Source organism: Seriola lalandi, unplaced genomic scaffold (genome assembly GCF_002814215.2).
Source record: "Seriola lalandi dorsalis isolate HSWRI2012SDOR001 ecotype SW California unplaced genomic scaffold, Sedor1 jcf7180002054864, whole genome shotgun sequence".
Taxonomy (NCBI): domain Eukaryota; kingdom Metazoa; phylum Chordata; class Actinopteri; order Carangiformes; family Carangidae; genus Seriola; species Seriola lalandi.
Window position 1 is genome coordinate 1,628,235 of NW_019525417.1, and position 25,089 is coordinate 1,653,323.

Sequence of the window (25,089 nt, forward strand, 5' to 3'; positions counted from 1 at the left end):
GGGGGGGAAAGGGCGGAAGGTGAGGGACAAGGGGGTGGATTAGGGGTGGAGTTTACAACCACGCCAGCATGGGCATTGGAGCCCTGAATACCACTCCACTATGACCTGTTATGACAGGGATCAGGGCTTTATGCTGAGTGGCTTACTGCCACAATCCATAGTTTGAACTGACGGGGCGGACCCTGTTAATGTTGTTTTGGTAAGGTGGGGGGAAAGGGTTGATGGGAAACACAACTGCTCTCAAACGTAGAGCTGAAGGAATATAGTTTAAGTTGTTAATGACTGTCCCATGTCAGAGGAGCTATCTCTGATATTCATGGTATTTTGTGGTCAGGGACAGATGTTGTTACAGTATATTCATTTTGTTAATCACTGCATGAACGGGTGTTTGTGTCCTCCCTTCCACAGGACTGTGAACTGGCTCAGTGTCCCAGCAGCCACCCTGTTCCCCCAGGAACCAAAGTCCCCTCCCACCAGGGCCACAAAACCCAGTGGCGGTTTGGTTCCTGGACCCAGGTTGGTTGTCCTGTCATATCTTCAATCCATTTGTCTTTTTATTGGTTTCCAGCTTCTTGACCTTTCTCGTCTGCACAACAGTGTACTGCCAGCTGCGGCAAAGGGACACGGATGCGCTATGTGAGTTGCCGTGACAACCAGGGTGGTGTAGCGGAGGAGTCAGCGTGCGCCCACCTACCAAAGCCCCCTGCCAGAGAAGTGTGCTCAGCAGTGGCCTGTGGACAATGGAAAGTGCTGGAATGGACAGTGGTAAGAAAACCATCATCATCATCATTATCATTTATTGAGCTGTATCTGACCGTTGTCGAAATGATCTCAAAATTACAAAAGTTGAATGTATCTAAGCTCAGGCAATGTTGTAGAGAACAGTTTCAAATAAATGGAAATTTGGAGAAGAGTTATCTGTTGAATCATTAATCATTTCCCCTCAGACCTGCATCTCATTATACTGATACCACCGTTGATTAATTGGCAAGGTCTGGAGGTGGGCTGGAATAAGGCTAGAGAAGCAGTACATGTCTTTCTATGGTTGTGTTGACAAGTGTTTGTTTGAAATCATTGCTGTGAGGACATTTCAACATAGTGAAGACATTCAGGCCGGGCCACACAACTTGAAGGTTAAGACTTGGCTCTAGGGTTAAGGTTAGAATTAGGTTTAGGTTAGGGTAAGGAGAATGCATTATGTCAACAAGAGTCCTCACAACTACAAAAATACCAACCAACATGTAAGTGTGTGTTTTCTGTGTGTGTGAGAGAGAGAGAGAGAGAGAGAGAGAGAAAAAGAGAGAGAGGGAGAAAGAGAGACAGAATTGGAGTGAGGCACAAGTTTCTGGAGCTGGGAGATGCAAGGGGGTGCAGTGAGGGGCTCCAGTCTTGTTTACAGATGTTTCTCATCAGAGTCCTGGTGATACAGTACAGCCAGACTGCAGGTCTGGTCACCATACACACATATACACACACATGCATACACACCCACGCATATACCACCAAGCCAAAGACACTCATTGACCCCCGAAAAGGAAATAGTTCATCCCAAGGCCAAAAAAGATTTCAGAGGCCTATCCCAGCCACAAACACACACACATACACACATACTCGATTTAGTAACCCAAAGCAAAATAGCTTTTTTTTTTTTATCTTGCAGTGGAAGAACACTCTAATATGAAAGATTTTTGTTACTATTCTCAGGGTCTGTAGAGCCTACAATATGTTATCCAACAGCTTCATTTGGTGCCACATCATATGCACTGACTTTATATATGTAAAACCTTCTTAAAGTATCTATAATGATGTGAAATCCATAACATTGTGACAGAGCAGTGTAAACCTCTGGACAGTGTAATCCCAGGCGAGGTTTTAGAGAAGACAGCTGTTGCATAAGTATAATAGATCACCTTATGCAAGACAAAGCGTGGACTCTGCAAGGGAGAAGTTGAAGAAGTTAGCGCTTAGTGGAAGGTCTGCCTTGTGTTATTTTCCTAAAAAGAAAGGTTTGTACTTGGGACATTTAAGGAGTACAATTTGCTGCAGACCATGTTTAAATGGAATAAAAACTGTTTCGGCATCCTCAACACCAAGTCAAACTTGCTTTCAGTTGGTCTAGGAACTTGGTTAGGATGTGGCTTGTCATTGTTTTTGTCTGTAAAATTTCTGGGCCGTTTTTAAAGATGAGCTGAGGAGTGGAGTGTTACGATTTAAGTGGCATCAGATCTACATCTGTTTGTTGTTAACATAGTTCTGATGGTTGCCTCTGGTTTTGGCCCTCAGAAATCTGTGGGAGGATTTTTCAATTGAGTGTCAAACAACTGTAAATATGATCAACACCTTCAGGTCTGAGGCAGTAAAGAACAGGTCACAAAACTGGGAGCGAGTTTCTTTTGTGAGGTCCTTCAATATCTGGAGACAAATAAGAAAGAAAGGAATAAACAGATAAAGATGATATATGGAAGAAAAGGATAAAAGGAATCTTTGTTTACATGCAGATATGTATTTGCATGCATCAAACTGACATCTAATGTCTTTATCCCCTCTGTGTGTGTGTTTTCAGTGCTCAGTTACCTGTGGCCAGGGGAAGACGACACGGCAGGTACTGTGCGTCATCAGTGACCAAGAAGTGAATGCTAGTGAGTGTGACCCAGACGATCGTCCTACCACAGAGCAGGACTGTGCTATGTCTCAATGCCCGTCCCGCTCCAGTGAGTCCCGACCTTTGCCGTCCTCACCAAACGCCAGCGCCAGGAACAACCTGCCCCGTAGCCAATCACACCAATGGCGGACTGGACCCTGGGGCGCGGTTAGTCATCTTACTACACACAGCAGCATCACATCATGCTGGTCAACAAACATTTCTCTGGGGCCTGACATTTGAAGTCTTGTGCAGCTAAAGCCTCAGATCAAACATTTGAAGGCCAGAGAAAATCTTAGCAAGACGGAAAATTAGACAGCTGCTGAGCTGAAGCAGCACTGAGATGGTCGTTTTTGTAGTGAACCTACCATTAAGAAACTACTTGTCCTTATCCTGAACTATTCATATAGTCTGTTGTTGTCACGGGCACAATAGTACTATGTCAGTTTTCTTTTTTTGTGAGCTAACTGTAGTAACTTACTGTAATACTGTACGTACTGTAATGTTAAAAAAAGAGCACTATAGCGATGCTCTGCCCTAGTGAAGTCAGACTGCAGTGCACAACATTTCATACAGTCACTGTCTGTATTGAACCAACTGATTAAAGGAAAAGTAAAAAGACACATTGGGAAATATAGTTCTTTTTTGGTAGGAGATAGATTGAGAAGATTGATACCACAGTCTTGTCTGGATGGTAAATATGAAGCCACAACCAGTACTTGGTTCATTTTGATAACAGATTAAACAAACATGGGATAGCATTAACAATAACGTTAATTAGTGAGCTTTAGAGGTCCCTGTGACCTTCAAACAGGCTTCCTGTTTGCCCTGTTTCCAGTCTTTGTGCGAAGCTAAGCTAACCAGCCTCTGACTGTAGCTTTGTATTTACTCTACAAACATGAGAGTGGTGCTTCATCTTCATCTAGCTCACAGCATGGAGTGAATATGCATAGTTCCCAAAATGTTGTAAACTATTTCTTCAAGGTGTCCTAACTGAAATTATCCTCAAGTTACCAAGTATTCTCTACGTTCCCTCTGTTGTTGGAGCTTGGCGTAGTTGAAGCATTAATGTTAATTGCAAAGTCCAGCAACCTGATGCAGACTTAGACGTGCATTAAGTGAGGCTCAGTTCTCCATGAACTGTAACCTCTTTAAGACAAGGCCTTTGTGATGTAATCCGCAGGAAAGTATGACGATAGAGCCACAGGCGTGGATCTCTTTCTGTGTATTGTTAAGCTGTTTTTAAAAATTGGGTTAGTGATAGTGTTTGCCCAAAAATAACTTTGACCTTTAAATAATTCTGGGAAGTAATCAAAGCTATTTCTGACGACTCTTCCTTCCTCTGTCCTGAGGATACGTATTTTAATATAGCAGCAGACATGAGTTGTTTCTTAACTATTGTTGTCTGAATTTTTTATTGTGTCCTGTTTGCACGTGTTATATACTGTGTACAGCACATTTATTTTTAAAAATGTGTACTGTGTGTATTTAGCCAACCACTGATTTTTCCATTTACAAAAAGATACTACAATTTATTACTTTGCTGCCAGGGGTTTTACATTGGTGTGTGTTTACAGGTCACCATGTCTAGATAGAAATCGAAATAATATACAGTCTGTCCCTCTGGGACTCATTTACACCTATACACTGAGAATCTGTTTGTGAGAACCAACTATTTGACAGTGCACACTCTTCTCTCTCTGTTACAACAGTGCTCCAGCACATGTGCAGGAGGTTTCCAGCGGCGTGTAGTAGTGTGCCAGGATGAGAACGGCTACCCTGCCAACAGCTGTGAGGATCGCAGCCGGCCCAATGAGCAACGATCCTGTGAGTCAGGGCCATGTCCACAGTGGATCTATGGCAACTGGGGCGAGGTAAGACAGACACCACATGAGATTACGGTTTACCATGGCTCTTGAGTGCCCTAGAAAGATACTTGTTTATCTTAGGGAGAAAACTTATTTGTGTTTGAATAATTACTTTGACAGATGCAGAATTTATTCAGTGTTGAGATTTGAAAATGCATTAGAAATCAGCTAAGACTCACACATCTATTTTTATGTGAAAAAATGGCCCTCGTTTTTTCCCTCACACTCGAAAACCTTTTCTCATACCCATCTGTAAAACACAACCTCTCTTGCTGTCTTCAGTGCACCAAGCCATGTGGAGGTGGGATAAAGACGAGGTTGGTGGTGTGTCAGCGTCCAAACGGCGAGCGTTTCAATGATCTGAGCTGCGAGATCCATGACAAGCCACCAGATCGTGAGCAGTGCAATACTCAGCCATGCCCGTCTAGTCCCCACTGGAGCACAGACCCATGGAGCTCGGTACGCTCATAAAAAATACTCTATATCTTGTTTTTCAACCTCACATTTTTTTCAAATACCTGTAGTCTTACTCTTTCATAAGCAGTCTTAAAGGGGCTGGATGACTATAGTGCTTTTGCACTGGAAAAATTACACCCTGCTTCTCTACTTTTACTTTTAACCCCCTCCACTTCCTGCGCCCTCTCTGGTGCCCGCGATTGGTCAACGTTTCCTCAAGACATTTGGAAAGTTAATTTCTGTTGCACTTAAATGGCAAAGATACGCTCACTTGCAATATGCCAAAAAAAAGTACAACATTACAAAATGCTTCAGTGACAGCTGTGACCATAAGAACATTTTTTGTCAGTCCTAGTTACCATAAAACTGTTGATGAGCCTTGTACTAGTATTTGAAAAATTCAGGATCACTTTGTATCACAATCAAAGTTAGTTTTGTAAAATATTGTTTTTAAAGATAATTTATTAAGATATTTTTTCCTTTTTATCTTTTGTATATAGCATTAACTTTAAAAAGTGATTTATTTTGTGTCTTAGCTCTTTGTATTCGCACATTTAGCCAATCGTTGTTCATATGCAAATGCTGATGAATGTTTTTGTATATCAGGAATATACAGTACGATGCCTTGTTCTTTTATTATCCAAAGAATGGCCCATAATCTCCAAATATGAGGTGCTACATATTATAGTTTGGTGTTCTGTTATGAACATTAAAAGCACCAACTTACATAGGACTGTATTTGGGCTGTGTACTATATATACATCTTTGTACTATATACATCTTTGAAATGGCTATTGTATTAAGAATTCAATTTGTCTCAAGGCACATGTGGTTTTATAGAGAAGTTACTAATTTTATTTAGACACTTTATTTTACAGTTTATGCATTTACCCTCTGTTATGATCAGATTGAACAGCGGTGTTGCCCCAAAATGACATTGATATTGAAGCATGAAAATGCTGACTCAAAAGTTCTCGAAACGTCCAGTATCAGTAGTAAACACCAACAAACAGCAGCTGTACTAGCACTGTAAAATAAAGTGTCTCACAGAGTTTGTGGTAATTAGAACTAATAGCCATTGTATTCCAGTTTGGCAGAGGGTTTTGACCCAGATTTCTTTAGTGTGGCCAAAACAATAGGTTTAAAGCTCTCTGCTCCAAAGGTGCTTGATATGAGTGTATTTATATTGTGTTAGTTAATGTTTGCTTTGTACAGTAAGTACTTGGAGTTGCTAAATATGCTATGCTCAACAATACCTCACTTGGAACAAAACACAACTCAACTAGCCATTAAACTATGATAACCTACACTACAGTGGTGCTTTGGCCAAACAAGGGAGATATAAGATATAAATATCAAAAATAAACCATCACATTTTTTGGTCGGTTAGGTGTTTATTGTGGCACATTGCTTTTTGATGCTGCCTTTTCTGTATGTTTTATTTCTTTCCATGAGCAGTTAGTGGATTGATCAGATTGATCAGCTAAATGCAAAGTGTTGAAACAATGTTGAATTGTCTTTGAATGTCCATCAAACAACTTGCTTGACCTTTAAGAGAATGGGCTGTTAAAATGTCGTATTTTGAACACGTGACACCTGTGACCACAGGGGAAGTTAATAGTGTTTTGTATCCAGAGCTCTTACTCTGAGCCAACCTAATGTGTCTACCTCAGTCTCTGTTATGATTGCCCCCCTGCCGTATCTTTCTCTCCCTTGCACTGGAGGGATTTTGGCTGGCTAAGATTAAGCATGAGTTGTTGAGGCTATCCAGTGCAGTTGATGGCCCTAAACACAGATCCAGGGTGTAAGTCATCTCCCACCTTGTTGCTTACCATTCTTTTGAGGACAGTAAAAACTGATCCAGAATCTGTGGTTAGGGGCAACTTTTGGCTGCAGCCCACCCAGTTGACTCTTCCTGGTCATAAATGTCTGTACTGACATCACACCTTATTTTAAGGGCCTGTTAACACAGCAGTGAGTACATTTTTACCACACATCATTTACTAATGAGAGCTATCGCTTGTAATGACTCCCACATGTGTGACTGTAAGGCAGCATACAATCAAATCAGTGAAAGTAGGACACGGTATTAACACAGCACATCCCATTATTAGTTTCATTTTTCAGTCTTAGCAGTTTAACTCCTTGTGGTCAACCTCTTGATGCAAATAGCAGTACAGCACAAACACCATATCAACAGGCTCTTGAAATAAGAATATTGTATGTCTCTTATTCACAAATGGCAGTATTAGTCTGTGTTTCAAGAAGATTTCTGTATATTTATGTAATTACTTGTATTTATTGTTACTTCATTATAATGTTATGTCAATATTTAATTTTTTTATGGATTTGTTGGATTTCTGTTCATTTCCAGAAAAGGTAACGATTAAAGTGAAGTAGAGGTACCATCAAAGGCTTTTTTCATTCTTATTTGAACAAAACATTTTTATCACATGCAGTGAGCAGGCCACTGTCACAGCAAACTAAGAAAAAGGAAGAAAAAAAAAACTGGCATCTGGTTGTCCAAAAAGGTCAGAAACTGAGATAACAAGCACCGACCTTTAACAGCATTCATCCTATAGTGAAATGTTTAACTCAAGATTACCAGCTCCAGCTTTGTGGTAATTACAGTGTGTTTGAGGAAGAGGAAATGTCCTGTATTATTTCGTGTTTTAACTTTGACTTTGGCTGAAAGATTTTTTAAAAAAAAGAGATGCCTGGCAAATAGCTTATAACGCATTCCTCCCCGCCAGTCTTTTCAATGGGCTGTTTTTCCTGAATGAAAATGCACAAATCACTGAGCAATATCCTTGTTATTTTATGTGGTCAGGGCCTCTGCTGACCTCTTTGAGCGACCCTGCTTTTACCGTCTATGTCAGGAGTTCAAAGCTCTTTCCATCAAGGTATATCTTTGTCCTGGGTGACAATGCCTCAGTATACCTCCCATCTCATTTACTGTGTTCATTCACTCTTAATGCCTACCCCGGCGGCTTTTTCTGGGACGCCTGGTGACGCGTGCTTGGCTATGAAGTTGCCAGCACCCTTTGCCCCTTTCTGTCAGGCCCCTCTACTCTGGTCTAATGCGAGTTGATGACAGTGTACCAATGTAGGGGCCAGTGACAGTGACACGAATAAGGGGGGCTTTCAGCAAGACAATGCAGTGGTGTATTGGCGGGTCAAGGGTCCCGTTTGATCTGGGGAGGGGCCCCTTCCTGGTTCATCCCATCAGCACAGACAGACTTCTGGGAAATTGCCTGTGATCTAGGGATGAAAAAACAAAACAAAAAAGAGGATTTCAATAGGATTCCCAAACACTGCGCTGACAATGGAAAGTGGCATATTTAGAGGAGGGGTTAATTTCACATAGTGCACACCAAAACTTTGCCTCTCTGGATTGTCGTAAATAAAGTTGTGTTTGAATTATGCCTTTCTGTGTCCGAAACTCCAAGGAGTGCAATCATCCTCCAAACTGGGTTTCGAATCAATTTCAATCTGATCAGATTGGTGATTGACATTGTCAGCATGGCATGTAGCGTCATTCGATGCCAATAAAATTATGCTGACTTTTCATGACATGATGAAGTCAGAAATTTTAAGGTTAAGTGTGTGCAAGCAGTAATGTTTGTATTAGTGCACAGCTCTGGATAATTACAGAATCCCAGAGAACGGCAGAGTTAATGAACCCTGCATAGGGGTGGGGGTTCATGTACTGATAAAACACATGGTGTTTTAATTTGGCCCACTTGTACTGATTCCCAAGGTATTCTGAGGGCATGTCAGCACAATTCAACAGCAGGAAAGCCCTTGTAAAAACATATATAAACCTTTTGAGGAGTTACCTGACATTTGAACAGAAGACTGCCTCAGACTGTAAATGTTTTCCTTTAATTATCTGAAACCTTGACTGGGAAGTTCAGTTTCCCCTGTGATGAGACGGTCACTCTCCACAGTTGATCTAAAACAAATGTGTTACCGTATATTGTCTTCATGCCAGGCAATAACATCAAAACTGTTATCTCTGTGGTCAGTCAGTGGTGGCATTTGATATTTTGTCATTAGGAGTGACTTATTACAACCATTAAGTCAGTGTGCCACTCATGTTCTGTGATTTATCAGTGTGCAATCCCACTTTTCATAGTAAAGGCATATAAGAAACACAGTCATTGTCATTTTTATTCAAATGAAAGCACAATATCCACACAAGAATCACCCAAACTCATAATGTGTCATTGTCTTTATTTTTTTAGCAAAAAACAAAACTCAATCATAATTTTTTGTCTTTATTTGTTGAATAAATGAACAGACCACTGAAAACACAATATTAATATTTAATTTCAATAAATCTAGTGGATAACAAAACAAACTAAAATGTGAAGGGTGCCTGGATTTGAAAAGGGGAATAAGCATTTTATTAGCTCCTCCTTTCATTAGCCCCCCCACCTTTCCTCCTCACTGAATGAGGTGAGAGGTCACAGCATGTTCCTGTCCAGTACAGTCCCTTGCTGGTCAGGACAGCACCACACGCTGGGCCACGTACTCGTTCAACTCTGAGCCTGTCGCTTCCCATCCATCCCCACATGCAACGCCCCCTTTGATTATCCGAGCACAGTCCAGCCCCTCTCCACTCCCTCCTGTAATGCTGCTGTGTGTGTGTGTGTGTGTGTGTGTGTGTGTGTGTGTGTGTGTGTGTATGTCTGTGCCTGTCACATTGAGTTAGACTTTCGGTGACTCGGTGAACCCGGAGGTGATTCAAAATGCTGCCGGGGTGATGGGGCACGCTTTGCCATTGGTCTAGCTACCCACGTGGAACTAGTTCTATTTGCCTGCATTTCTTTTTGGGTTCTTTCTCTTTTTTTGCTTTTGAGTCTGAGCCACAAAATGATCAACATACCTAACTTGTTTTCAATTGCAGCTGTGCTGTTATCTTTTTTTTTTCATGTAGATTCAATTAAGCCTGACATCTAACAAAACATGTGCATTATTAATCTCATTAATGCTGTTTGACTTGAAAAATGCTGGAAAAAAAAACATCCACCCACTGAATTTCATTGGTTTACAGTTTTTCCACAAAACATACCTTTCCATTTAACCCCTTGTTTCCTCTGACATCTCGTAGTGCTCGGCCTCCTGTGGAAGAGGGTTCAAGTCCCGTAAGGTGAACTGTGTGACCGGGTCAGGCCGTCCGGTCCCGGAGGATAACTGCCAGCACCTGTCCCCCAAACCCAGCAAGCAGAGGCGCTGCCGAGGTGTACGATGCCCCAAGTGGAAGACTGGCAACTGGGGAGAGGTAGGACTCTCTGACCCTGCTATAAAACACTCCTCTACCACTCTTGTTCTCACGCTGCCAGACTTGTAGCCTGTTTTTTTCTCTCATTCCACTTTAATGCTTATCAGCTTGCAGGCAAGTACGTGCATATGTGTGAAAACATCTGCAGCTAAACCTGACTGTATTTATGCACCACGCCAGGCCACTAACTAAGGCAGGGTGCTTTTACACATCACTTGGTGGGTTGCAGCACAGGCCTGGGGCAGCTGCAAACGGAGGTCTGAGTTTTAACGCTGGGACTCTGACACCACAGTACATTAAGTAAGACAACAGGAGGGACATGCACCCCTCTTTGATCTGAGGTCCAGCCATTGTAAATCTACCCTTCTCATCTCTATATTTTCTCTTTTTCTGGCCATGACTTTTCTCTCCTCTCTGTCCCTTTTATCCTTCCTCTCCCTGTTGCTCTTTTCCTCTGCTTTTTCTTTCAAGCCCTCCTTTAGTCCTTCACTTTTTTCCCTTTATCTTCTGCCTCCCCAATGGAAACCACATGTTGGTCTTGTCTTTGAAAGCCCTACTAAAGAGCCAATTCACTAACGTCATCTTTGCCACTCACAAAGTGCACCTGGGCAGCTGGAGAGCCTGCCTTGTGTTTATTCCATTTTTCTTAACCTCATTTTACTCGCTATGTCCCTGTTTTTTTCTCTTTCTTTTCTCATGTTCTCTTTCTCTGAATTCACATCACGGGCCAACAGTCCGAGCACGGAGCCACGTATGTGCTCCATACGTCAGAGAGGATGTGTGTTTGATCTAAACAGCTGTGTATTGGGACACACGCCAGGAGAAACTTCGACTCCAGACGAGGCTCTTAGCCAAGTACAGCATGATTACCCATGGTGCAACAGGCTGCCTATAGCGGTTCAACTGCTAAGATGTCAGCACAGATAATATACAGTAAAATATGTTGCATTGAATCACACATTAAAGGACATGTTTTAAATTCATCTAACAGATTGATATAGATTCAGGTTGAAATCTCAAGGTATGGTTCCATTCCAGTCATGTGATCTCACCACTGCTCGATCATCTGCATATGTTTATCATTTCCTGCTCTTTAAACCCTGAAAAAACATGAGCTGTTTCTGTATGACGGTGGTCTTCCTCATGCTCACGTACACACACAAACACAGGCTTCAAATCTATATACATTTACCATTATTATGTATGTATCATGTTATTTGCTTGTTATGGAGATCACCAGCAATCATCAACAGCATCTGTTTGAAAAGACCAAAAGACACAAATAAGTTACTTCAAAATATAATTCTCAAAAGCAGTAAAACATTTGTTCTAAACTAAGAGGTAAACATGCAAACGTAGTTTATATCGTGATTATTTCCGTCATGGGTTAGACTACTAGCTGAACTGAACTATGAGAAGACGAAACAGATTCTTCCTCCCTCTCTCGTTGACTGTGTTCTCTGTAGAAATGTGTTCTGTATTACAACAGACACACTTTTTCAAAAAACGCCACTGCAACACAGACTGATAAATCCACCTACTTTCTAGGCTCCAGCTTCTTATTTCTTCACTTTTCAGTGAATAACAATATAAATATTTAACTTAATATCAAAGTTGAATAAGAACACAGAGCCTTGGTTGCAGTTCCTTAATAATGTGCATTTAAGTTATTCATTATTTCATCAAAAAGTTGTGAAAAGCCACTTTAAGAAGCCTGTTACTACAATGAAAGAACAATGAAACATAAACATTTTAAATACAATTACACTTACATAAAGCATCTTATTCAGCAATAGCTGGATAAAAGTGAGCATAAAGTAAATCAGTAAATCAATAGTCAGAATAAATTACAGTAGAATAAAACAAATGTTAGTTAAGTATATTCTATTAAATACATGTTAATGTGAATCTTCACACCACATAAATATAAAATAGCTGTTTAAATAGATAGCTCACAAAGTAGAAATAACGTTATCATCCCTCACGAGGCATGTTCGCCAGGGTTACAATATTACAGGAATATAACGGTGACTATCTGGTTTAATATACAGTAATACAGGGGAATTAAACGTGTAATAAATTTTGAAAAATTTTGAATAAACTGTTATTCAGAATAAACTTGTACCTGTCCTGCTTTCAGTGTTCAGCTTCATGTGGCGACGGCGTCCAGCAACGGGAGGTGTTCTGCCAGGTTGGAGACCGACGGAGCTCGCTGGAGACCGGCTGCTCCCAGCGCTCGAGACCGGCGTCCAGCCAAAGCTGCCGTGTCGCTGACTGTCCCTCCCGGTACCGGTGGAAAGAAGGAGACTGGCAGACGGTAAGCTGAGGAAGCTCAGAGCAGTTAACAGTGTGCCGAGACAAGTCTGTCTGAACCGGGCGAGGGATGAGTTTGCTCTCTCTGTCATTTCTGGTCAAGTGAGTTGATGCCTCAGTCGGAGGCATTGCTGTCAGGAGGCCAGAGGGGAGGAGAGGAGGCGAGGTGGTGCATGCCCCTGATGAAAATCAGATGATCAGGCATTTTCTTTTCTTTCTTTTTTTTTTTCCTAACTAAGCCGAAGCCTTGTTGGAAAAAATGGATAATTCTGGTCCTAATGCTGATTCAATAACTGGCTCTTTGGAAGCAGTAAATGTAAAGTAATGCGCACCTGTGAGGAATGACTGCTAATTATCTAAACATTAACGAGCCTACTCAACATGTTGCTACTTAAAAACCAGATTAAAGGCCCTGAAAAACCATTTTCTCAGTCAGCTTCTTTTTATGAGGGATGTGGTCCAACATGAGCACACACTATTTTATACCAAAGTTGGACCTGTTTTAGTTATTTTTCATAGTGATTTAGAGATGGTTCTGTATTATTTGATAATTTATGTATGTTCCTACACCAATCAGGATATGTTTCCAGTCAAATGTCAGTCAAATACGATCAAAGGATACACAAGAAGTCCTAATGGAGCAGATTAGCTTTTAGTCTTTTATTTTAAGCTCTTACTGACATTACCTTAGGTTTGATTGTTTGCCTTCTTAGTCAAGGATATTTAATGTTACTGAGAAATTAACAAGGAACCACATTTTTGAGGACTTAAAATTGTTGTTTATGTATATGAGGAGTAAAAAGGATCATCATTTGAGAGTGCTTAAAGTGAAAGAGTCTCGTTGCTTAATACAAGGTTGCAGTCATACCTAGGCTATATTTAGTGGATGCATTCCTGCAGAATAATATTCAGCAATTTTCTGTAGGCCAGAGGCTACAGATCCTCGTTGAGAGTCGGGATTATTAGAACAGGCAGCTGCAGCAGGAGTTTGTTCTTGACTGTGTTCGAGTGATGTTGAATCTGGGTCACTGATCAGCATGAAATGTCTTTTCTGAAAGAAGACTCTAATTAGACTGGAGAAGTGTTTGGAGCTCCCTGCCTGGGTGTCCGAATTAACAGCTGGAGGTAATTACAGCAGTTAACCTGGCAGGAATTAACATGCCTATGGGTTTGATGCACTTACAACCTACCAGTTACCAGTATTTTTACCTATAGCTTTGTCTACTATCAGTACAAAAACATACTGAAACTTGAGTTGTCGTTACGCAGTGTAAGTTCATTCCTCTACTGTACAGCAGCACAGCACAGCTAATAACAGCAGTTCCAGGTATTTCAGTTGTTTGACAGTGTTCAGTGCATAAAGAGTGATGAAGACCAGCTGGAATCAGCTGTAGTCGTAACAAACCGAGTGTTTCTGACACAAGTGAAAGCCTCACTAAGGCCCTCCTGAAATGCTTAGAGCATGTATTATACTAGAGACCTGAATGTTGTAATAGTTGAGTTACTTCATGGACCTGGATATACGTAGTAGACATTGTTGTCATTGCTTTGTCTTAGGGCACCATTTTCATAGCAATAAGATTTAAAAATAAAACATAAAACAGGTGGATTCAGTGACCCAGGAGCCTGGCAAAGTCCTGAATCCTTACTCTAAACCTTTTAAAGGCATAGTTCAACTTTTTTGAAAATATGTTCATTCACACTTGTATCCACAGTTAGCTCAGAAGATCAATATCACTCTCATACTTGTTAATATAAAGCTTCGTCCTGGAGGCAGTTAGTTTATCTTAGCATAAAGGCTGGAAGCAGGGAGGAAACAGCTAGCGTACCAGCACCTCTAAAGTTCAATAATTATGTGTGTGTTGTTGCTTGTTTATTTACAAATACAAATATGAAAACAAACAGCTGTGGTTTTGCAGGTCACATGCTGTAACAATCTTTTGCTGTGGTGCAGTCACAGCCTAGCTGTTGCCCCCTGCTTCCCATCTTTATGCTAAGCTAAGTTAAAATAACTGTCTCTAATCTTCCTACCTAAAAGGCAGACATGTAATGTTACTATCCATTTAAATAAAAACCTGGTTTGCTTTAAAGAACACTGGAGCTCACTGATAAAACAATAGAACAACATTTTCATGGTGTTTCTTTGCCTCTTTTTTAATTTCTCATGTAGAAATGTGCAGTGGCAAGGTGACACCAGAGAAACTCTCTAAATGGGTTAACTACTTTCCAACCTGTCCATTCTCGGTTTAAAACAGATCTGACATGGGTGATTCTCATTTTTTAATGATAATTATTTTGTCCTTATGGATAAATTCTGCTCTTTTCAGTGAGAGAGATATTAGTCTAGGGCCCAGGTTGTTGGACCCCTTCCCCAAGGAGCTCTGTGTAACAAATGTATTTTTGGTCTAGCCTTTTATCAATAAAACAACAAGATGGTGGGTGTCTGGCACTAGGAGAATAGCTCATTAATTAATTAAAAGTAATCTTATTAGTGATATTTTTGTCTTCTGGGGGACTTGATGCTGAGATTTAAGGCAGTTGCTCTCTGATGGTGAATTTCCGCTCTGACCTTTCAGCAGACACACTGCCATTGTTTAATCCCTTGTCAGGACTTGGCCATGTCCTCAGCTCAGGACGAAGGTCCTACTTTAACAAGACGACACAAATCTCAGATGCTGTTCCAATGCACTGATACTTTTTATGAATGATTATGAAGAATCCCTGGTTTGCTTGAACTGAAACATCTTTGTTGCACATGCAGCTACATATGTACATAAATAATTGGGTCCACTTTAATCAAAAGAACCATGTTTCTCTTGATACCACTCTATGATTTAGCATCTTTGTAAATCACCAGTCTCTGTCTTGTCTCCACTACAGTGTAGTAAGTCATGTGGATCGGGCCACAGACGACGAGCCTTACAGTGTGTGGACCACAATCAGCAGGAGGTCCATGAGATGTACTGTGTGAATCAGATCAGACCTCCAGACATAGAGAGCTGCAACACCCACACCTGTGAATTCATCTGGATCACAGGGGAATGGACTGAGGTGAGAGCCAAAGCAGCCGTGTGCTTGTCTACCTGGCGCAGTTCCTCTAAAGGCTTTGAGATCTTTATTGTAAAACGTCAGTTTGCATTGAAAAGACAACACTTTATTCTTCAAAAGAACGATTGATGCAAATCACCATCTTTGAATCCAGTGAGGCGGAAATGACAGAAATCACCCATGTTTCCTGTGAATACCTTTCATGCCAGTGATTTATTCTGTCCTCCAGTGCTCAGCCAGCTGTGGCCAGGGCTACCGCCAGCGTCTGATCTCTTGCAGCGAGGTGCATGTGGAGAATGACAACTATGAGTACGGCCATCAGTCTTTGTCTAACTGCCCCGGCACCCCTCCTGAGAGCTACATGCCTTGTAATCTGGACCCGTGCCCGGTGCCACAGGAGTGGAGGGTTGGAATCTGGGGACCGGTGAGTGAGTCTGTGTTTCTAAATGTTGTCCAGTCATTTATCAGAATTTCATCAAGATGGGACATGTATGTTTGTAGTCTCAGTTTCCTAAAATAAACTGTGTAAACTTCCTAAAAAAAGAAAACCCTTTGAGTTGTGATTTATCAAAAACTGATTGTAGTCTTAATAAATGCAAACTTCACTAATGTTCTCCAGTTTTTGAGACTAACTAAAAGATTAAACAATTTTTTCATCATTAACCAAATTTACATTGGTATATATATATAGTAAACTACTGAACAGTATTATTGCTTAAATGAATACATCAATCTCTAATGAGGCACAACTTTAATTTATTAACACACAGCTTCTTTACACGAGGTTTCATGGTTTTGTGTAAATGAAGCCTGACATTAAAATCACTGTATGTTTGGTTTAAACCTGCTTCAAAACCAAATGATTCTTGAAATGACAAAAAAGTACATGGATGTAGAATTTCTTGAAATGGCCACTTTGAAGAGGAAAAGTGCTGACAGACTGTCATCCACAAGTTTTATTTTCACACTGTCACGGTTCTCCTCCTCCCCTCCAGTGTTCAGCGAGCTGTGATGACGGAGTAATGGAGAGGTCGGTGCAGTGTGTGTCAGCAGATGGCCAAGAAACCAGTAGGTGTTCTCTCGACGCCAAGCCAGAAGCCAGACAAGTCTGCAGAAATCCAAGCTGTGAGTACGAATGAGAAAACCGCTGCTCTGTAACACAAGTCAAGGCTACCAGGGTTACACGCAGGCCAACTGAATGCATCTCAAATTCCAGCATTAGATATTGCTCGACTTGATCCAGTCATCTCTGAGATTCGGCCTTTAGTGAAATATTTATGATCCTAGGCAAACATCAAAGATTTACTGCCCAGTGTATTTACTTCCCTACGGTAGGATGGGACATCAAAGAGTGAGTGGCTTTTCGTTTTCTTTGATTCGACGCAGCGATTTGCCACACTTGACTTAACTGCTGAAATTTGTGTGTGCATGTGTGTGTGTGTGTGTGTGTGTGTGTGTGTACAGTCTGAGTGCCTCTTCTGTGTTAAATCTTTTCTTAACACACTAGTGTACTTATTTCTACTTTTTTTGTATCTTCAAGGCCATTTGCCTTCCAGCTGTCAGGAGGTCCAGAGCACGAATGGCCCCCTCTCAGACAGCGAACACATCCTCAATATTCAGGGAAAAGCACTCACGGTAAGATTATATGATCTTTTATATGATCTTCTTACCTCACAAAGCACAGTTTATGAAGCCATAAGAGATTTCATCGATCAGTGGAGAGGGACAATTGAAAAGATCTTCACGTCTTCTCTCTTGACACTTGAAATGACTTAGATACACAGAGTGTTTTGCTGCGGTGTTTGTGTGACTGTGTGTGTCTGCGATACAGTACAAAGTGCTTAAAATTCATCTGTACTCGACCGTGTCGAGGCAGACTATTGGCACTGTGGCTTGGTGTACAAGGTTGCAAACAGATGTAGCACATCTCATAAAGCACAGTCAGTGGAAATTCTTTGACTGCTGTTAAAACGACTTTGACGAACTGGCCAGCTCAGGTCATTTTTAGGGATTTATGCACCAACATCTGTGTTTTCTGGGGCTTGTAATTGCCATCATAACATCTTTCCTCACCTCCTCATCACCATTATTGCTCCTCCTCTCCTTATGTACCTTCCTCTCTACTTTTGCCATTTTTTCTAACCTCTATCCATTTCCGTCACCTTCGCTTCCCCACTCCTCCTTCGTCTGTTCTCCCACCTCTACTTCCCCTGTTACTCATCCTCTGCCCTTTACTCCTCAGGTCTACTGTGCAGGAATGCAAACAGAGAGTCCAAAGGAGTACATCACCTTGATGATGGGAGAAGGGGAGAATTTTTCTGAGATCTTTGGCTTCAGGTAAACAGCTTACAGGATAACAATGAGAACAGCCTGTTTGATCGCAAAAATCCAAGTGACTCTTGGCAGCGACTGTTGTCTGTAAATGAAGAAATTCCATGGAAGTGCAAAGTTGAGCTAAGGTATCCTGTATGTGTGTATGTGTGTGTTTCCCAGGCTAAATGACCCCACCCAGTGCCCAGCCAATGGCTCCAGAAAAGAAGACTGTGACTGTCGGAGAGACTACACTACTGCTGGCATCACCACCTTCTCCAAAGTCCGTCTGGACATCAGCAAGATGAACATCATCAGTAAGTGGCCATGCATACACATGCAGACAGCAGATGACACACACATGCAATAGCATCCTGTGCCAATGTTAACTTTACATTACTCTCCAATAAGAACTTCCTTTGCCATTTAATTATGTCCGTGCTCATGAGGGTTAATGGGATCAAGATGTCTTCAAGGTTTATTTAAGCAGCACACAATTACAAGGCTTGAGGGGATTAGGTGAAACTGCTCTAAGTAGATGGAATTATACTGATATTACCATTAGAATGACCCTAAAACTAAGATCAGATTTAGTGGAGGTTAACTGACATAGGACTTGGTCATTTCGGCAGATATAAGCTATCCCTTGTGCAAGTTCCTCCTTGGTTTTATAGCAACAAATCTCAAGATGCAAATTTTCAAGACTGGTTGCCGTGTCATACTTGATGAGTTTGTTGCTTTATCTTATTAGCTACAGACTGGGAGTTTGCTTTCACTCGTGAAGGCAAAAGCGTTCCATTCGCCACAGCTGGAGACTGCTACAGCGCCGCCAATTGTCCACAGGTGAGAACGACAACAGCTGTTCATTTTATGACAATAACCTTTTTCATAGCAGACTGCTGACTTGTCATAGCAGGAAAGGGACAAGTGTAACTGATAACATTAATGTTGCCTCAGTTCAGTGTCCTAGTAAGACATGTCACTGAGCGGAGATGCACAATGCCAGGCCCTTGGAACAGATGTACTTCCTGTTGTACCAGCCATCCCTTTAGAGCCAGTTAATGTCTCTAGTTTGAATATGTGCCATGTCAGTTTCCCAAAATACCACACTTTGCTTCCTCTTTACTTTCATTGATAAAAAAGAATAATTATTGAAACATCTAGCACCTAGGCCAGTCCCGTGTATTCTTTGACATGTATGGTCTATGTGCTACTCACACAGCTAATTCCACCAAGCTAATAGTTAAACGAAACTGACAGTGCAATCACAAACGACTCAACATTATTCTCAGTATTTCAAATATATTTACTGTGTTTGTATTCTTGATAAACACTCTTAAAGAGCATCCTCATTAATAAATGTTGTTATTTGCAATTAATAATTTTGTGTTAATCTCTAACTGCCTGTAAATCATTTTGCTCTTACTGTGCTTTGAAAACCCATTGAAGGAAATATTTTAAATGACTTTATTCCCACCTTCAGATCCTTTAATGCTTCATGTCCTTCTCTCTGCCAGTGAATCAGACACTTACACTCTTTATCAAAGCACTGACTTCATTGACTGTCATTTCTGATATATCTTTAAATACATTTCTCTGTGATTACTTATTCATATTGCTTCTCTCTGTCTCTCTCCCTCTTCTCTCAGGGCCGGTTCAGGATCAACCTCTCAGGAACAGGTCTCAAGGTGGCTGAGGACACCTCGTGGATCTCTCAGGGCAACTATGCAGTGGCTGATGTACGAAAATCACAGGTACTAGCAGCTCATGACATATACATCCGGGGGAAAACACTCAAAAAAGTAACAGCAAACTTTGGCTCTGTGGTCTTACAAATATTGATTTCAAAAACATGAAAGAATGATTACTTCATCACTAATCTATGAAGTTGTTTGGCAAGGTACTGGGCACCTAGATAGTTAACTAATTCAAAGTGATATTGAGATTAATGGTAATGCAACTCTTTTCTGTGGTGCTCTTCTGTTATACCCGTTTGTCTCTTTTTGCTGCTGCTTCATCTTCTCAATTCTGTCCTGTTACTCTTATATTCATCCCTCCTTCCACTCTTTCTCCTCTCTGCATGTCCTCTTGGCTCCAGAGCTCCGATTGGGCACAGTCCCAAGTGGGTTCTGTATTCCCAGCTCCACTTCTCCTCATAAACTTGCTGAGAAAGGACCTTTATTGGGCAGCTGCTCTCTCAAGTGCCCCCTCCCTTTACCCACTCTCTGCTTTTGAAATGGAGATCAAGCTTGAGAGTGCTTTTTGGCAAGGCGAAAACAGGAGGCAGAGAAGATGCCAAAAAGTGTTCACAGTCTGATATCCATAGCCAGGCGGCCCATTCTGGGCACTCCAGGCAGTTTAAATGAAGCCAGGTTGTGACAGTGGGATGGGGAGAGCACTCCAGAGGAAATCAGACAAACCACTCACTGCACACTGTGGCTTTCATGTCGTGGGATAGTGCTTTTGGTGCGCTCGTCTGATGCAATTTCCTTTTTGTTTCTAGATGTTTGAATGAAGCTGTCCATTATGCTGCATGCAAATTGTGCCAGTTAAGTGCTAGTGATTAATTAGCTTGTATTTCTCTGCTTGTTGCTGAGAGCGACGATAACCTGCCTGGTGGGCCTCGGTCTTTGTGTGCCTTTTTAAAAAGGAAAAGCTAAGTCCAGTGGTGCCAAAACCTCCCTGACGCAGATACCTTTCAAAGTACACGAGTACTTGAAGTGGTATAACCCAGTGCTGTGATGCTTGTCGATGCTTTTTTTCTTTACGGATCCTTTAAACTGACGAGTTTCACACTGACAGTTCAGATTAGTCACAGGAGAAAAAAATGCTTCAAAAAAGGTTTCTTCATCAGAAAACAATAACAAAATAACAAAAAAATCAAGTACAGCTGTGATCCTGACAAAATATACTCTCACATGCAAAATCTTTATAACTATTACAACCAATGTTCATAGTGGCCAAAACTGCACAATTGTATGTAACTCTTGTAATTCCTCTTGTGTCCACAGGATGGTAGCAGAGTGTCAGGAATATGCGGGGGCTACTGTGGTAAATGTACTCCGTCCTCTGGCTCCAGTCTGTCTGTAACACTGGAATAGACCTGATACCATCCAACAGGTTGGTGATCCATTCTAAATATACGATAAAGAATACTTCACTTTCAGTTAAAAAAAAGGCACAATCTGTTCAAATAACGACAAGGGTTTAGCCCCAACACCGCAATTCAAAACATGTGACTGGAACCTGCTGTAACTAATGAAGCCTTTTTCAGACGTAAACAAAACCTAACAACTAAATGTTAGTATTTGCTTTTAATGTTTTTAAATGCACATAAAGGATATTTTTCACCAGTACTGTTTGTAAAGATGGGAATAAATCAGGCTTTTATTTTCATTCTACAAAGAATGCAGATTTTACATCAGTCGAACACTTTATTATACATAGACATGTAAATACATTTTTGGTAAATTATGAAACTGTTGTGGGACAAATTAAGTTTAGGTGATGGATGGGAAACACAGTGGTGAATTCACCAGATAGTAATGATAAACACCTCTCTGCAGAGCCTCATTTATGTTTGTATTGTAAAGTTCCTCTTGACTTATCCAAACATCTGAAGCACATTTTCAGCACACTCTGCTTGCGAGTAACAGGCAGAGTGTACGCACTTTGTGCACTCGCCAATGTAGGCGCATAATGGGTTAGCATCTTGATAATGTGCCCTTCAATAACATTGAAATACTGCGCCATTGAGTTCAGACCAGGTTTTTGTTGGTCATTCGTGGAATCACTTTCCACTGCCTCAAGATAGCGAAGCACCAACATGGCGCCTGACCACACCTCATTTTAAGAGCAACATGCTCATGGGTGCTCAGATGAGCACCATGAGCCCTAGAGGGGAAAATGTCAACTGTGTTGGTCTGAAACTGACAAAACTGGGTGTTACCTAGCTGGGTGTAATATATGGTTAAAAATCTTTCCCAAAGACAGCAGTCAACTGAATATCAGGTATTATATCCTATCATATTATTACTGACCAGGTTTTAAATATTGACTGACCTAGTGTTGTCTTTTTTCAGATTTCCAATCATCTCGGCAGCCTTCTCCAGGTGCTCATCGTGTCCACTCATCCCTCCTCTTTGGTGCTGCAGCCAAACAGCTCAAATCCATCCTTCACATGACCTCTTTTACTCCCGTGTGTGTATAATGTAAATTAAGCTGGTGTAAGTACTGTACATATCAGGGTAAAAATGTCTTATTTATTGTACTCTCCATTTATTTTTGTATTATAATGTAATTTAACTGTTTTGTTGTCAATAGCGAACACCGCACAGTTGCCATTTATCAGATTTTTTTTTTTTTTGCCAGAAAGTGCCTTCCATTTTGGATATTTGCCATTTATTCTGTTGTTACACCACAGTGCGTGTGTTACAGCCGTATGTTCCTTCTTGAAACCGGTTCCGTAAATTGTGTTTAATCCAGCAGTGTTATAGCATTGATGGCCGGCTGTCTTATTGTTCATATGCAGTGAGGTGTCTCCAATCAGTGGGTCCTTTTTTTTATTTTTAATCATCACTTCAGGCAAGACTTCTGTACTACTTCCTGTACTACACTGTGTTCTATTAAGCAGCTCTTTTAAAATACTTTTTTGCATTCAGTGAAGTGCTATTTTTTATTACTTTGAATGTATAATTAGTCATACGATACCAATCCAGAGATCCTTGCAGTCACAAGTGGGCTTTCATAAGCTCTGGGCAACTGTTGCTGTTAATTCATCCAGCCTTTCAGTCCAGCTGTGGAATTCAGCTCCTACAGTTACCAGTGCCACGTGAACACTTCTAATGTCAGTTTACTTCTGAGGTGATGTATTTGTAGCCGATCACAGTGAAAAACCCAATGTGTTTTATGCAGGCTGCTCCATCTGCATCTCTCCAGCTGCTAACTGCAGCTGCAGATCCTCGTCCAGCTGGATGGGAGAGGAGAGAGTGCAGGCTCGTGAACCGTCGTACATGCTCATTAACTGCGGTGTACTAGGGTCAGCTGCCACAAAAACACACACTGCAGGAAAAAGCCAGGTGTTGCCTCCATGGCAACCACACCTGCATTGGTATATACCCATATTGATACTGTAATTTGAAGTACTTTCATTTAAGTTAGTAGAAATTATAAGGTGAAATAGTTTTGGCACTCTGAACAGTATTTTCGGTAAAATTTGATGCACATATCAGCATCGTATCAGTCTAAATATGTTTATGCCAAGACTGGGTTGTGGGTTTGGAATTTACAGCCCAGATTTAAGGAGGAAGTTTACCCATACACAAAATTACTGAGGCACAACAAACAAATACACACACACACACACACACACACACACACACACACACACACACACACACACACACACACACACACACACACACACACATCACTGGCTCACAGGGAGAAGGTTGTAGGTTACAGGAACCGGAGAGATTATGCTGCCAGACATCTGAGAGACCCAAATTCCTCTGTATATCTCTCAGGTAGTGTGCAGTGACCAGGGAGAGCCATTAGCCTTTTAGCTTTTACCGAGCAGACAGGTTATCTTATCTGGACCAACTTGAAAGAATTCGGAAAACAGAGACTTCACCTCAGGCCAGTAAAATTCCAGCAGATACTCTGGAGATATAATGCACTGGTCCGGCCCTGGAGACACCTCTCAAGCTGCTGAGCTCAGAGCCCCCGCAGCGTGGTTTCTGTCCAGATGCTGCCCGTAACCCCTGCCTCTTGTACCTCACGTTCTTCTCTTCATCGTTGTTTTTAAGAGTCTGTCCAAACTGTACATAATAATATTCTTGTTCTTTGTGACAATATCAGGGTACTTTTTATTTTGTGTAAATGTATGATTTTGCATCTCTTTAACCACTGTTACGCAGTTTTGTGAGTTGTTTTTTATCTTGTTTTTTTTTTTAAAGAAACGTGAAGAATGGAGAAATACTAGATGCAAGACAAAATTATTCTTTACATTTGTTAAGCCTTTAGGAGCACAGTCAGTATTTAGGGTACATACTATATGTACAACTGATTAAGAACCCATGTTTGCTTTTATAAGCTGTTTTGTATGGTGCTATTTCAGCGCTTTATGTGATGATGTGCAGACTTCAGCCAAAGGGAAAATCACACAGTTTTAATCTGCAACTAAACAAGTATGAAAAGATTTCTAAAAGCATGGGGAAGAAAACATTTTGTGTCTTACTGATGGACACAAATGAAAAATGCACTTCACTCATTGTGAATGTCAGAATATAGTTCAGTCCACAGTGTTCTCAGGTGTCACACAGCAAATGAAGGGATTATTATGATATTTAAGTGTATTGATCTTATTTTACATATTTGCCACATGTTAATCAGGTAACTGACCATGTATTATTGAAGTTTATCTTTGTGAAGTGTCTTTACATATGCTTTATTTTATATGCAATATTTATTTAACATAGGCTTTGACCATAAAAGACTATGAATTTCCATGCAGTATTGCCATAAAATGAACCGTCTGGTGACACATTTCCTGTTTTGTGAATACATTTATTTATATCTATGTCAAATCTGCAGAAATTGTATAAGCAGATTTTGGTGCTGCCATATGAAATGCATGATGTATGTATGAGATCTGATAAGAATCTGATAATAAAATACCTGACACATGCCATGCTCACCTGTCTGCTTATCACACTAACATATAATTTTAACCCCATTTTATCCTTGATTTACGGTATCAACTGTAATACCAGCTGTAAAAACATGATAGTCTGGTTAATGTTCAAACCATAAAATCATCGCTTCATATTGCCTCCACTTAAAGGACCAGTGTGTAGGATTTAGTGGCATCAGGTGGAGAGGTTTTAGATCATGACCAACTGAAAACGCTTTCCTTTCCAAGTGTGTAAGAGGAACCTATGGTGGCCTTCAGTTTACATAAAAATGCAAAAGGCCCTCTCTAGAGCTGTGTGAGTGTTTGGTTTGTCCGCTCTCATTACTACTGTAGAAAACATGGCGATGCGACATGTTGGGCTCTGTAGAAGATATGAAGGGCTCATTCTAAGCTAAAACCAACAATTCTGAGTTTCAGGTGATTACACACTAATAAAAACATAATTAGGACTATTGTATTCTGTATTCCTGTA

The 25,089-nt window shown here is 40.9% G+C and overlaps 1 protein-coding gene across 1 annotated transcript in view; it reads left to right on the forward strand.

Moving 5' to 3' along the window:
- Positions 1 to 24,612, forward strand: part of adamts9 (ADAM metallopeptidase with thrombospondin type 1 motif, 9) — a 43,999-nt gene extending 19,387 nt beyond the window's left edge. Inside the window, exons 24-40 of the mRNA XM_023427834.2 lie at positions 409 to 516; positions 598 to 765; positions 2,564 to 2,809; positions 4,354 to 4,515; positions 4,792 to 4,968; positions 10,082 to 10,252; positions 12,393 to 12,569; positions 15,446 to 15,616; positions 15,843 to 16,037; positions 16,609 to 16,738; positions 17,154 to 17,248; positions 17,856 to 17,950; positions 18,107 to 18,240; positions 18,675 to 18,766; positions 19,573 to 19,677; positions 20,935 to 21,043; positions 22,006 to 24,612. Coding sequence (XP_023283602.1) covers positions 409 to 516; positions 598 to 765; positions 2,564 to 2,809; positions 4,354 to 4,515; positions 4,792 to 4,968; positions 10,082 to 10,252; positions 12,393 to 12,569; positions 15,446 to 15,616; positions 15,843 to 16,037; positions 16,609 to 16,738; positions 17,154 to 17,248; positions 17,856 to 17,950; positions 18,107 to 18,240; positions 18,675 to 18,766; positions 19,573 to 19,677; positions 20,935 to 21,024 — 2,316 coding nt within the window. The 3' untranslated portion in view covers positions 21,025 to 21,043; positions 22,006 to 24,612. The remainder of the gene's footprint in view (positions 1 to 408; positions 517 to 597; positions 766 to 2,563; positions 2,810 to 4,353; positions 4,516 to 4,791; positions 4,969 to 10,081; positions 10,253 to 12,392; positions 12,570 to 15,445; positions 15,617 to 15,842; positions 16,038 to 16,608; positions 16,739 to 17,153; positions 17,249 to 17,855; positions 17,951 to 18,106; positions 18,241 to 18,674; positions 18,767 to 19,572; positions 19,678 to 20,934; positions 21,044 to 22,005) is intronic.
- The last annotated feature ends 477 nt before the right edge of the window (positions 24,613 to 25,089 follow it).